This window comes from Bubalus kerabau, chromosome 15 (assembly GCF_029407905.1).
Source record: "Bubalus kerabau isolate K-KA32 ecotype Philippines breed swamp buffalo chromosome 15, PCC_UOA_SB_1v2, whole genome shotgun sequence".
NCBI classification, from domain to species: Eukaryota; Metazoa; Chordata; class Mammalia; order Artiodactyla; family Bovidae; genus Bubalus; species Bubalus kerabau.
Genome location: NC_073638.1, coordinates 56,474,733 through 56,490,157, shown reverse-complemented (window position 1 = coordinate 56,490,157; position 15,425 = coordinate 56,474,733). Strand labels below are relative to the sequence as shown.

Below are 15,425 nucleotides of genomic sequence, written 5' to 3'. Positions count from 1 at the left end.
ATGTAAACCAAGCTTTAACTTTATAGCAAAGTATAAGGGTCACATTTTTGACAAAACTTACTTAACAAATGAATTATCTTTATAACTATGAAAATATCAAATCCTTTCTATTACAGGTGTGTCAATTTGTGAGACAGCTGCAAACCAAGTTCACTAGCTTAACAAAATGGGAGGCGGTGTGTTAGAAAACTGAAGAAAAAGGCATAACATAAGGAAAAGCAAGTACAGTATTATATTAAGATAGAATACGATTTATAACTAGAACTATCAAATTATAAAAATTTAAAATTCTAATAGTATATTTTTGTATCTCAGGTGATATCTATTATATTGAAGTAAGAAGTATTACTCATTTAAAAAAAAGTCTTCCTCTATACTTTCATAGTATTCAGCCTACAGTTCTCATGTTACAAGACAATGTATGAAGTTCACTTGTTCAGCGTTCTGTAGGGCACAGAATATCCCTTATGTACATCACTGTGTATCACAGCACCCAACCCCACATCTAGCTCATAGCATATTAGAGAACTCACCTAGACATACAGTCCTTACTTATAAAGAGTCAAAATACAATAGGTGCAAGAAACTGTGAATCACATTTGGATCAAGGCTATGACACTGACGCATTCCAGAGATTCCTATTCAAAAATAAGATGCCTGTAAAACTTTGAGCATTATGGAACGTAGGCGTAAAGAACACAAATTAATTGGCCTAGACTTTATTATTCACTGATTCTTAAATCACTCTGGCAATTTTGGTTTTGGGGGTAATTTTTTATATGTTACTCTGCTCAAAGAATGAACAAATAAATGTAATGAATGAACAAATGAATGTAACGAATGAACAAATACAGACAAACACTAGCCCCTTGCCTGGACATTGTACTAAAGATAAGGGGAATCAAAATCAAGTCCTGCCATTGTCACAGGTTCTCATAAAGTCCTTAGATTCAAGGTAATGAGTTTACCTCTAAAGAATCCATCTTCTGCATAAAACAGACACGATTTTTCAACCAACTTTCAACAAAGCTCACCAACAGACTTACGTATCTGATAATTCTATATATACACACACATATAAGTAAATATTTGACTGCATAAATGAATAACTGCAAAAACAGTCATGCCTTCAACTTAACTGCTTATTCTAATAAAAATAAAAACTTGATCTTTCTGGAAACTACTTTGGAAGCATGAATTTGCCTTCCAGGACATTATACAAAGGAAATAAGAATTTCATATAATAATTTATGTATAATAATATTCTTCATAGGATTATCAATGAGAAAAAAATTGTTAAGTAACCTAAAACATTCAGCAATGAATAAACAGTTAAATTATGGTGCATTATAGGAGAGAATATTGTATAGTCATTAATCTGGGGTGTGAGGTATCAAAATACATTTAATGGAATGAGAAAATGATATTATTATATGAAAAAAGATTAAAACTGATTATATAGATCTATATTTAGTTTTTAAAATATACATATATGCACAAAAACATTTATATAGAAATCTAAATAGAAAAAGGAATAAACAGAAACATACACAGATTATTTCCCTAGATGGCAAAAATTATAGGTTTTTAGTTTTCTTTGTATACCTTTCTGTATTTTCTAAATTCCCCACAATAAACATAAAAGTATTATTTTTTTTTAAAAAGCCTTCTATTCTCAAAGCCAGATGTATGAGTGTATTTTAAGAAAAGCATTTCTTTTTTGTTGTGGGGGTGGTGAGGGCATTGACTCTAGCATCCAGCATCTGATCATAGATGAAGGCAGAAAACTGTCTAAATTCATTCAACCTGGCTTATTGGTTTACTGTGAAAAGACAGGGATTGAAAATTTAAAAACTGACCAATAACCCCAGTATCATGGAACGAGAATATAATAAGAAACACTGACACGTAACATAAGGATTAGTTTAAAGTACTCAGAAATGAGAGAAGTTCTTTAGAATGAAAGTGTCAAATAGTGAAGCAGAGGTAGAGGCAAAAAGAGCCCCACGCAATGAATAAAGCTATTTCAGCTGTGAGTCCATTATACCCTACCGTGCTGAAAAAGTTTAAGAGCTCTTCCTCTATATATCTATACACTTGAAATAGCAACTAACCACCAGTTACTTTATATTTTAGAACAAAGGTATGTTTACAAGTGTAGGGTATATACCTCACTGCCTCTTTGCTTCTAGGAAAATGTGCTTGTGTATATTGCTCTAACCTCACACAAAGCAGCTAAATCATAAATAAGGTTTGAAAACAAGAGGCTTCATGACATTCCTTCAAGCTATATGGTATTAAGAACTTACACCTAAATAAAGAAATACCCTATGGTCATGAAAAGTTATACACTAATAAAAAAACATGATTACTTCTTGAAAAATAAAGTTTTAAGTGTGTGCTCTATACTATTTAAAGATATTGTCAGGTAATAAATTACAATCTAGTTTTAACTGTGTTATTTAAAATATCCTCTTAAAAGCTGGAGTATGATGATTCTTTCCCTACTGGTTTCACCCTCCTTAGTTTGGCAAACATCAAAGTTTCTCACTTACACTTAAAGAGTAGAGCCAAAGTTAGCAGCTTTAAATATAGAGCTTTATGCCAATACCACGACCTGCCTTGTTTTTTTTCACTCCTTGAGTTATCAGCAACATCATATTACTGCCAGGAACTTCAATTCCTTCACTTTAAAATGTCAGAACAATTCACTGGGGGCATACAAAATACAGCTAGTCTTCAAAAATGGTAGACAGTAAAAGACCAGGGTTTGCCTGGTCAGAGATTATTCACATCATTTTAATTAAAAAACAATATTCAGTGAAAATAGATACCATGTTAACATTCCACTTCAGGGTACACAACTCAAATATTGCAGGAATAAATGAGCCATTAAAAACCAGGTAAGGTTCTAAAACACCAATAAATATTAGCTTTCATTATCTGAGTTAAATATTTTTAAAAAGTAAAAAGCCATTATAAATGGTGAAAAGCAAATAAAAATATTCAAGTATTTTTATTTTTTATAAGCTAAAGTGACATTAGTAATTGAAACTATGAGATTATGATCCTGCAAACATATGTAGACAAATAAATACTAGTTAGTAATTGAGATTATGATCCCACAAACATATTTAGACAAATAAATACTAGTTCTTTCACTGTCTAGTTTATGTGGCTTTGGACAGGTCACATTCATCTCTTGAAATGTACAACACATCTATACCTATAAACTGGAGATGATACCAACTATTTCAGAGTTTTGAGGTAGAAATGAATTGATAGATGGGACAATATTTTATAAATGAAACATCTCTATGCAAATGTAAACTATAATCCTCCCATTCTGATTAAAAGCAACTAAATGTTCTTTCTATTTTAAAACTCTCAAAAGCTTAACATGTAAAGATTTTATACTGGAACTAAAAAACTATACTTAATCACTAGACATAAGGGCTAAAAACAAAGTTATAGATTTCTAAGCAGAAAACTGAGATCAAACAGTATCCTTTGACAGTGAAATGTTTTTTCCGCTTATTGGTCACCTATACCTTTAACATATTTCAGATATACCTACCAGAAACTATATTACTGCTAATTATCTTGCCCCCCAAGGTAGCTAATGATTTGGGTACTACTGTAATAATGCTACCACTGGTAGTTTTCACGTAGGTTGCAGCTCCAGGGGTTGCAGCCATCCGACCTATAGATGGGCTCACTGTTGGCCGAGTATAGGTTGCCTGTGTGCCTATAAAAAGGGAAAAGCCAAGAAAAAAACTTGTCATCACTTTTAGAAGAATGACAATTTATACAGTTTAACTGTAATTCAATGTAATCTACATTGCTTTAACTTGAAAATGGAATTTCAAGGTGTCAAGCCATTAAGTAACAATTTACAGCCAGTTTTCAATGCACATAGCAAGAACTACAGCCAACTCAATTTGAATTAACTTTACACATAAAATTTTGTGATGTGTTGCATCAAATTACTAACCCCAAGAAAAGCATAACTAACTCTGTTCCCTTCTTCCACTACCCTTCTTCCACTAGCTTGGTGCCAAAAGAAACTTAAATTTAATCATCTTTCCTGCCAGAGCATTTTAGATATTTCTGTTATAGATTTCAAGGTCTCCGCATCTGTTTTATGCTCTCAGTGCCAAATCCAATGTCAGCACTCAGCAAATAAGGCAGTATATTGTTTGCCTAAAATTTTATAAACTTTTACTGTTTTGTATTCTGCTACCCTCTAAATATATTTCCATCATTAGAGAGTTATTCCATCATTTTACTAGAGATTAAAGTTGTAGCTGCCAAGAGTTGCCAGGAATATTTTTTTACTGAGAAAATTCACTATTTACATATTTCCTCAACTTTAACCAACCTGTTAGAATATTTTTCTTCATATCTCTCAAAAAGATTTTACACTCGTCCCCACTATTTTTAGGACTTTTTCCTTCCCCCAAACAGGAACTAAAAATTAACCAGATTAGCCTATTGTAGCATCTCACACATCTGGTAACTCAGAAACACTATTCCTAAGTTTCTAAAACTGTTCCTAAGAACAGTTAGTTTTGAGGAGAAAGAAGATAATTCAGGCAACACTTTCTTCAAATGAAAACATTTTTTTCATAATTAGGTTCAGAAGTCGCTGTAATAATCATTTTCAAAACCCCCCTAAAATTGGTTTTATCCAGTTAGTATTTACCATTTTAAAATGCAATCACTACCCAAAAAAAGGAAGAAGCAGAGGAACATTAAGTAGAATTAAACTGATTACAAACATACATCTAAATCAGAAAAATAAATCTAGTACAAAATAAATATGCTATGAAGATACATAGCTTGAATTAATTATAAGTGGAAAATATTTCAACTTTAGCTTTTGTTTTAAAATTTGCAGAAACATTTATTCTAACATAGATACATAAGGATACATTATTTTTCACTACCTTTCCCTAACATGAGGAATCACATCTTTGTACAAAATGGAGAAAAGTTTTGGGTGAAGAATGATAGATTCAATAAAAGAAAAACTGTTTTTAAAGCATAGGCTTTGCAAGAAGATTAAGTATTGCAGAATGGCAGTTGTCAGGGATTGGAAGAAGGTGGGAATGAACAGTTATTGTTTAATGGGCAGTTTCAGTTTGGGAAGACAAAAATGTTTTGGAGCTAGATGGTTTTAATGGCTGCAAAACAACGTTAATGTACTTAATGCCAATGAACTGTACACTTAAAAATGGTGAAAATGATAAATTTCATGTTATCTATATTTTATCACAACCTTTTTAAAAAAAGTTTTGGGAGTCAAACAGACCTGGATTCAAATTCCAGTCCTGTCAGTCTCTGTTTTGTTTCTGAAAATGGAGACATTAAAGCTTAAGGGAGACTAAGGGTATATGTTTATACACACTTTTACATAATGGCCAATAGGTGATAGCTTATAAACTTGAGAAAGGAATCACTTTACACTCTTCAGATTCTATCATCTAAATTGTTGTTGTTCGGTTGTTAAGTCATGTCCGACTCTTTGCGACCCCATGCACTACAATATGCCAGGTTTCCCTGTCCTTCACTATCTCCTGGAATTTGCACAAACTCACGTCCATTGAGTCAGTGATGCAGCCAACAATCTCATCTCATCATCTAAATTTGGCCCTCTTCAAAGAGTCTGGTAAGAGTTACACCAATTTAAAATAACACCAATGGATAATACTAATTCTAACATTAATTTATAGTAATGGCTATTATAGTGATGGCTAGTAAAGCACTCTCCTGGGGACTTAACATACCAGATTTAGTAAAGGTATTAAGATCACATAGAAATAGACAACAGAAAAGACTGAGAGGAATTAAATTGGTCAAAGTCACAAAGGATGGTACTATTTCACTTCCTTGGGCCACAGTCTGGATACTCTCATAACTGGGTAAAATGGCATCCAATGCTTCTCTTAGTCAGACTAACACTTACCATACAATAATGTAACAAAGATTCTCAGCCTCATCAGGGTGAGCTTCTCTTGGGCTGGGACTGTGTTTTCATTCACTCAACAAATCCTGACTGAACACCTACTTACAGATCAGCTCTACATACATAAGGTGAATAACATAGACACGATCCTTTATCCTCATGGAGCTCATGAGCTAATAAAGTAATTAACATCAAACAATTGACAAAAAAATACCTAAGTAATTAGAAACTGTAGTATGTGTTACAAAGGAAAAGAAGAGGACCATGACAACAGCAGAGAGCTAATTCGAGTTGGGAGGAGGGAAGAGTCAAGAGAGGCCTCTTTGAAGAATTGTCTCCTGAATTTCTATATTCCCAATATCAAGCAAATTACTGGGTCAGAGAAATTACTCAGTGAGTATGATGAATGAATGGACTGATGCTCAAGATAACTTACCAGTAGGAGTGGTTACCAGTTTAGTTGTCATAATTGCACCATTACTGCTAACCACCATAATAGGGGAATTGCTACTGGTAGGCAGAGTTGCTGTCACTGGTTTGGGTAAGATTTTACTTGGTTGAACTTGTTGTGTGATGATTTTAACACCTTTGAAAGAAGAAAGATAAATCTCAATACAAATTATTTTTTAATAATGTGCTTTATATCAACCCAAGAGGGCAGCAGTTATACACATTTACTGAGTCTTGACTAAAGAAGCTTTCTTTCATATTGATGAATAATACTCTTTTAACTTTTATCCCTCAAACTATCTTTCCAAATTTCTTTGATTCAGGAATATAATTAAAATACTACAAAAACTATTGAACAAGTTGTTAATAAAAAATGATTTTTGTCTATGATTACATCATATGAGAGCTTTCAAACCAAATTAGCCATTGATCTTAACTTTCAGACAATCTGTGTTCTATGCAAATACTTGGGATAAAAGGATTAGAAGACAAAAATAAAAGTTAATGTAGCTTTTATATATTCTCTACTCTATCAAAGATTTTTCTAACCTCTTAAGATTACAAAAAGCAAGAACATTTTCTTTTTGAACCTTTTATTTTTAAACTTATTTTAAAGTATTTAAATAGCTCACTTTGTCAAAAGTAAAGAATATGCTCTTATTGAACCCACATAAAATACACATGTGGACAAGAATTTGAAAACAATATATAAAAATAAAATTAAAATATTAGGGTGGTGATGTTATATTTTTCATACATTTTTCAAATTTCTTTAAATGTTACTGTTACATTGACTTAACAAATTTCAGATGTCCATTTAAAAGAAATCTCTCATGCTAACAACAAATTTAAGTCCTAACAGCTGTTAACTAAGGAAGGAAAATTTTGGTAACACTTTTTCCCCACTAAACTTCACTGAAATAATTCATGGAATAGAATGTATTTCAATAGACAACTAAAATTTGTATTACTTTTTTGGATGGTGATTTAGGTTAAGATATGAGGTAGCAAACAAATATATTTATTTAATAGCCTTAAATAATTATAAAATACTTATACCCAACAAAGAAATTAAAATAATAACATCTAGGCATAATTAGTCAAATTACTTAATAATCTTTATGACTCAGCTTTCCATTCATAAAATAAAGATAATATTAGTATATATACCTTCTAGGATTGTTGTGAAGATTAATTATGGGAAAATTGTGAATTGCCTAATGCATAGCAAGGATTCAATAGAAAAAAAAGTATTACTACTGTATAAACAAATTCTGATTATAATAAATCATAAACTATAAAGCTGTAGGGGAAAAATGATTTCTAGAATTATCTCATTAATGAATTACAACAATGCTTAAGGTACATAAAGAAGATAACTCCCATGCTTTTAAAACCATTCCTCTCATTGTTGCAGTAAATAGAAAAAGGAGGAATTAAGTTTTTTCTTTCCCTTTCCTGAGAACAAAGAAGATAAAGAGAAGAGTCAGCAGGCCTGATCATTCCTACTTTTTACTTTAACTGTTCCTAATCTGTTGTTGTTCAGTCACTCAGTCGTGTCTGACTATTTGCAACCCCGTGGACTGCAGCATGCCAGGCTTCCCTGTACTTCACTATTTCCTGGAGTTTGCTCAAACTCATGTCCATTGAGTCAGTGATGCCATACAACCATCTCATCCTCTGTCAGCCCCTTCTTCTTTTGCCCTCAATCTTTCCCAGCATCAAGGTCTTTACCAATGTCCACTCTTCGCATCAGGTGGCCAAAGGACTGGAGTTTTCGCATCAGTCCTTCCAACGAATATTCAGGGTTGATTTCCTTTAGGATTGATTGGTTTGATCTCCTTGCTGTCCAAGGGACTCTCAAGAGTCTTCTCCAGCACCGCAATTCAAAAGCATCAATCCTAATCTCTAGTCTGTAACTAAGATTGCTTTTCTGCCCCCTAACTCGACATGAGCTACATTTTTACACCTATTATCCTTTGACTCTCTGTGAATTACATCCTGAATCTGGTGCTCACCTTTATAGCACTCGCTTCATAGACCACCCCTCATAGTTTTTCTCTTTTTGCACTACAAAAAGAAGGCCACAGGGCTACCAAACTGCCAGATTCAATTACTGGGTTACTTGATGCCACCCTATCATTGTTTTTAGAAACAATGCAAGAGGAAGAATACAAGATCCTTACACCTTTGTTCCTCATCATTGACTCCTGACTGCAAGCCCTCATCTTATATAAGCTCTTAGACTCCTCATAGAAGTGGAAGCTCAGTTCTTGAGGCATGAGGCTGTTGTGTCGCCCTCTGCTGCTGCTGCTAAGTCGCTTCAGTAGTATCCGACTGTGCGACCCAATAGACGGCAGCCCATCAGGCTCCCCCATCCCTGGGATTCTCTAGGTAAGAACACTGGAGTGGGTTGCCACTTCCTTCTCCAATGCATCAAAGTGAAAAGTGAAAGTGAACCACTCAGTCGTGTCTGACTCTTAGCGACCCTATGGACTGCAGCCTATCAGGCTCCTCCACCCTCTGCTGGCTGAGGATTAAAGCCACCTTTCTAATTCCTCCAAACTCTGTCTTCGTATTTTTTTATTCGGCTTCAGAGGGCAGAGAAAGCCAAGATTTTGGCCCTAACATCACCAAATCAAAACAAAACTGTGTGGTGTGCTCAACTGCTCAGTTATGTCCAACATTTTGCAACCACATGGATTGTAGCCAACCAGGCTCCTCTCTGTATGGAATTTTTCAGGCAACAATACTAGAGTCAGTTGCTATTTTCTCCTCCAGGGGATTTTCCCAACCCAGGGATGGAACCTGCATCTTCTGTGTCTCCTATACTGGCAGGCAGACTCTTTACCACTGAGCCACCTGGGAAGCCAATTGTGTAGTTCAGTTCAGTTAGTTCAGTTCAGTCGCTCAGTCGTGTCCAACTCTGTGTGACCCCATGAACCGCAGCATGCCAGGCCTCCCTGTCCATCACCAACTCCCGGAGTCCATCCAAACACATGTCCATCAAGTCGGTGATGCCATCCAGCCATCTCATCCTCTGTCGTCCCCTTCTCCTCCTGCCCTCAATCTTTCCCAGCATCAGGGTCTTTTCAAATGAGACAGCTCTTCACATCAGGTGGCCAAAGTATTGGAGTTTCAGCTTCAACATCAGTCCTTCCAATGAACACCTAGGGCCGATCTTTAGGATGGACTGGTTGGATCTCCTTGCAGTCCAAGGGACTCTCAAGAGTCTTCTCCAACACCACAGTTCAAAAGCATCAATTCTTCAGCACTCAGCTTTCTTTACAGTCCAACTCTCACATTCAAACATGACCACTGGAAAAACCACAGCCTTGACTAGACGGACCTTTGTTGGCAAAGTAATGTCTCTGCTTTTTAATATGCTGTCTAGGTTGGTCATAACTTTCCTTCCAAGGAGTAAGTGTCTTTTCATTTCATGGCTGCAATTACCATCTGCAGTGATTTTGAAGCCCAGAAAAATAAAGTCTGACACTGTTTCCCCTGTTTCCCCATCTATTTCCCATGAAGTGATGGGACCAGATGCCATGATCTTAGTTTTCTGAATGTTGAGCTTTAAGGCAACTTTTTCACTCTCCTCTTTGTGTGGTAATGGATGTTAATTAAACTTATTGGGGGTCATTTCATAATACATGCATATATCAATCATTATGTTATACACCTCAAACTAATAATATGTTATATGTCAATTATACCTCAATTTAAAATAAGCAAATTACAAAAACCATTCCAGAGATTGATTTCTGACAAGAAAGCATAAGGAGTTCTGCTGACAATGAAACTGGTGAAAATGATTTTCAAAAAATAAATAAACAAAACCAACCAATGAAAGGCTCTGGTGACAGTCTCAAGACTAAACGAAAAGCATCTATTCAAGAATACATTTGGTAAGACAGGGGAAATCTCTAATATTTAAACTAAGACCTGTTCCTCGTCATCCCTCCCTACATGTGAAGCAAGGACTCCTCTCCAGACTGCCATAGTCAAGGGCACAGTTTCCTCCTTCTCCAGCTCCTAGTTGGAGGGCTTTCTTCTGAGGAGTAGAAGGACTTCAGCTTATCTCATTCTGCTCCCTCGTACCTGCTGCTAAGTCACAGGCCACTGCAGTCAAGAGGTGGCTACTCCCTTCTGCCCAGCCCCCAATCCATGGCTCTATCTTGGGCAAAAAAAGCCTCTGAGAATATTGGGCTCGTGACCACTCTGGCTTGTAAGACAGTGGCTCCACCACTGGGGAAAGCAAGCTGAGAGGATCTCAGGCTGCTTGCCCACTCTCCCACACTTGACTTCACTGAGTGCTGTCAGCTTACAGAGCAGGGGTAACATACATAGAAAAGACTGCCATGACCCTACCCCCAGAGTTCCAGAGCTGCCTGAGGATAAAAACAGGTCTTAGATAGCTCCCTAGCCTCTTCCCAGAGAAACTGAACTCATTTGTAACAGAGCATGGAGAAGTTTAAACCTAAGGGTGCTCTCAAAAACAGTGGAGGATGTGATGAAAAAGACTAGAGATCTCTCAAGAAAATTAGATACCAAGGGAACATTTCATGCAGAGATGGGTACAATAAAGGACAGAAATGGTATGGACCTAACAGAAGCAGAAGATATTAAGAAGAGATGGAAAGAATACACAGAAGAACTATACAAAACAGTGTCTTAATGACTCAGATAACCAAGATGATGTGATCACTCACCTAGAGTCAGACATCCTGAAATGTGAAGTCAAAGGCCTTTGGAAGTGCCATACGAAAAAGCTAGTAGAGGTAATGGAATTCCAGCTGAGCTATTTCAAATCCTAAAAAGTTGATGCTGTGAAAGTGCTTCACTCAATATGCCAGCAAATTTGGAAAATTCAGCAGTGGCCACAGGACTGGAAAAGGTCAGTTTTTATTCCAGTTCCAAAGAAGGGCAATGCCAAAGAATGTTCAAACTGCCACACAACTGCACTCATTTCACATGCTAGCAAGGTAATGCTCAAAATCTTCCAAGCTAGGCTTCAATAGTACATGAACCAAGAACTCCCAGATGTACAAACTGGATTTAGAAAAGGCAGAGGAACCAGAGATCAAATTGCCAATATCCATTGGATCATAGAAAAAGGGAATTCCAGAAAAACACCTACTTCTGTTTCATTGACTATGCTAAAGCCTATGACTGTGTCAATCACAACAAACTGGAAAATTCTGAAAGAGATGGGAATACCAGACCACCTTACCCGCCTCCTGAGAAACGTGTATGCAGGTCAAGAAGCAACAGTTAGAACTGGACATGGAACAACAGACTGGTTCCAAATTGGGAAAGGAGTACATCAAGGCTGTATACTGTTACCCTGCTTATTTAAATTACATACATGCAGAGTATATAATGCTAAATGTGGGGCTGGATGAAGCTCAAGTTGTAATCAAGATTGCCAGGAGAAATATCAATAACCTCAGATATGCAGATGACACCACCCTTATGGCAGAAAGTGAAGAGGAACTAAAGAGCCTCTTGATGAAAGTAAAAGAGGGGAGTGAAAGAGCTGGCTTAAAACTCAACATTCATAAAAGTAAGATCATGGCATCCAGTCCCATCACTTCATGGCAAATAGACAGGGAAACAATGGAAACAGAGGCAGGCTTTATTTTCTTGGGCTCCAAAATCACTGTGGACAGCGACTATAGTCATAAAATTAAAAGACGCTTGCTCCTTGGAAGAAAAGCTTTGATAAACCTAGATAGTGTATTAAAAAGAAGAGCCATTACTTCACCAAAAAAGGTCCTTCCGGTCAAAGCTATAGGTTTTCCAGTAGTCATTTATGAATGTCAGAGTTGGACCATAAAGAAGGCTGGGTGCCGCAGAACTGATGCTTTTGAACTGTGGTGCTGGAGAAGACTCTTGGGAGTTCCTTGGATTGCAAGGAGATAAAATCAGTCAATAATAAAGGAAATCAACCCTGAATATTCATTGGAAGGACTGATACTAAAGCTCAAGTTCCAATCCTTTGGTCACATGATGTGAAGAGTCAACTCATTGGAAAAGACCTTGATGCTGGGAAAAATTGAGGGAAGGAGGCGAAGAGGGCTGTTAGAAGCATACTGACTGAAATCACCCACCCTGGCCAGGCACCACAGTAATCATCTGTTTGAGTTATTTTATGACAGGAGGTCCTCACAAGGAACACGGAACTAACAAGCCACCACTAATCAGAAGAGTTTGGGAAAGGTCAAAAGGAGACACCATGTGTCCAACTACCTCCCAGTATCCTTCTTGCTGGCATCCATCTTGGCTGAGCAATCCTTGGCACCACCAGGAAAGACTCTGAGTCAGAACGATTGGCCAAAGACAACCAGGAAGCTAACCCCGCCACCATAAAACCAGAGACTGCAAGCCACGTGGCAAAGCACTTCTCCTGGGTTCCCTTAACCTGCTGCCCTCTGCCAAGCAACCTCTTTCCCAATAAAATCTCTTGCTTTGTCAGCTCATATGTCTCCTTGGACAATTCATTTCCAAGTGTTAGACAAGAGCCCACTCTCGGGCTCTGAAAGGGGTTTCCCATTCCTGCAACAGGGCAACAGAGGATGAGATGGCTTGATGATATCATCGACTCAATGGACATGAGTTTCAACAAACTCCAAGAGATACTGAAGAACAGGGAAGCCTGGCATGCTGCAGTCCATGGGGTCGCAGAGTCGGACTCCATTTAGCAACTGAAAAACAGTGGAGAAGTTCAAGCCTAAGGGTATCTCAAAACAGTGGAAGATGTGATGAAAGGCAATTCTATAAGTAGAATCATGGATTTGATTAAGATAGACTATAGGCCAGATAGTTTGTAGAAGAGAGACTGAGAGGAACCCTCCTGTGGTAAGAACAAATATCAAAAATAGACCTTTGAAATTATTCCTTCAAAGAAGCCACAATTTGCAACAGTTTGTAGAGCAACTTATGCTCCAGAGCATTGTTGGATACAACAGAGAAATCAGTTAGTGAAGTTTAACAACTAGATGTGGTCAGGAAAAAAGAAGAAAGAGCCATACCAATACCACTGTCACCTCAGAATAACTGGGCATACCTGGAGCTGTACCTCCCTAAGGAACAATAGTGGGGGCTTATCAATAACCTCAGATATGCAGATGACACCACCCTTATGGCAGAAAGTGAGGAGGAACTCAAAAGCCTCTTGATGAAAGTGAATGTGGAGAGTGAAAAAGTTGGCTTAAAGCTCAACATTCAGAAAACGAAGATCATGGCATCTGGTCCCATCACTTCATGGGAAATAGATGGGGAAACAGGGGAAACAGTGTCAGACTTTATTTTTCTGGGCTCCAAAATCACTGCAGATGGTGACTGCAGCCATGAAATGAAAAGACGCTTACTCCTTGGAAGGAAAGTTATGACCAACCTAGATAGCATATTAAAAAGCAGAGACATTACTTTGCCAACAAAGGTCCATCTAGTCAAGGCTATGGTTTTTCCTGTGGTCATGTATGCGTGTGAGAGTTGGACTGTGAAGAAGGCTGAGCGCCGAAGAATTGACGCTTTTGAACTGTGGTGTTGGAGAAGACTCCCTTGGACTGCAAGGAGATCCAATCAGTCCGTTCTGAAGGAGATCAGCCCTGGGATTTCTTTGGAAGGAATGATGCTGAAGCTGAAACTCCAGTACTTTGGCCACCTCATGCAAAGAGTTGACTCATTGGAAAAGACTCTGATGCTGGGAGGGATTGGGGGCAGGAGAAGGGGACGACAGAGGATGAGATGGCTGGATGGCATCACTGACTCGATGGACATTGAGCCTGAGTGAACTCCGGGAGTTGGTGATGGACAGGGAGGCCTGACGTGGTGCGATTCATGGTGTTGCAAAGAGTCGGACACGACTGAGCGACTGAACTGAAATGAACTTCAACAAAATAATTGATCCAGTCACTAAACAACAAATAACCATGCTAATAACAGTAACAAATCACAAATGAGGGTAGAGAAAGACCTGTACCCAGTTACAACACACAATGTCTATTATCTATATATACAATCTAAAATGTCAATGTAAAATGTCTAAAATGTCCAGTTTTCAACAAAAACATCAGGAGGCATGCAAAAAAACAGGAAAATATGACCCACACAGGGGAAAAAAAGCAGTCAACAGAAACTGTGAGAGCAATCATGTTTCAGATTTAACAACAACAACAAAAAGGCTTCAAAACAGCCATTACACATATGTTCACAGAACTAGAGGAAAGCATGATTACAGAAGTAAAAGAAGGTATGATAACAAAGTTGCATCAAATAAAGAATATGAATTAAGCAATAGAAATTACAAAAAAAAATCAAATGGAAAATGTAGAGCTGAAAAGTATAGTAATTGAAATAAAAAATTCACTAGAAGGGCTTAAGAGTAGATCTGAACAGGCAGAAAAATGAATTAACAAATTTAAAGACAGATCACTTACAGATTATGCAAGCTGAAGAATAGAAAGAAAAAAGAATGAAAAAAATGAACATAAATGTGAAACACCAGTAAGTACACAATATATATGTAACTACAAAAAGGAAGGAACAGAGAGAAAAGGGGACATTCAAAGAAATAATGGCTGAAAATGTCCCAAATTTATTGAAAAGCAGTAACTTACACATCAGGAAGCTGGACAAATGCTAAAGAAGATAAATACGAAGAGATCCACAAACAGGCATACCACACTTAAAATGCTGAAAGTCAAAGACATGGAGGAAATCCAAAAAGCATCAAGAGAACAACAGTTTTTCATTTACAACGGAATTGCGTCGAGGTTCGAAACTGACTTTTCGGTGGAAACAATGGAGGCCAGGAGGCAGTAGAAATATGTGTTCAAAGTGTCAAAGACCGTCAACCAAGAAGCTGATATTCAGCAAAGCTGTCTTTCAAATATTGCAGATGAAATAGTTTTTACCAAATAAATTAAAAATGAAGCGAATTTGTTGCTGACCACCTTACAACAGACACTGAAAGAAGTTCTATGAATAGAAGGAACTAGAA

The 15,425-nt window shown here is 37.0% G+C and overlaps 1 protein-coding gene across 12 annotated transcripts in view; it reads right to left on the bottom strand.

The window, feature by feature from the left end:
• EMSY (EMSY transcriptional repressor, BRCA2 interacting) overlaps nt 1–15,425 on the bottom strand; it is an 83,160-nt gene that overhangs the window by 32,996 nt on the left and 34,739 nt on the right. For all 12 annotated transcript variants that reach the window (XM_055549135.1, XM_055549141.1, XM_055549143.1 and 9 more), the window contains 2 exons: nt 6,405–6,554; nt 3,578–3,748 (listed from right to left, as the gene is read on the bottom strand). In XM_055549135.1, the coding sequence (XP_055405110.1) occupies nt 3,578–3,748; nt 6,405–6,554 (321 nt within the window). The remainder of the gene's footprint in view (nt 1–3,577; nt 3,749–6,404; nt 6,555–15,425) is intronic.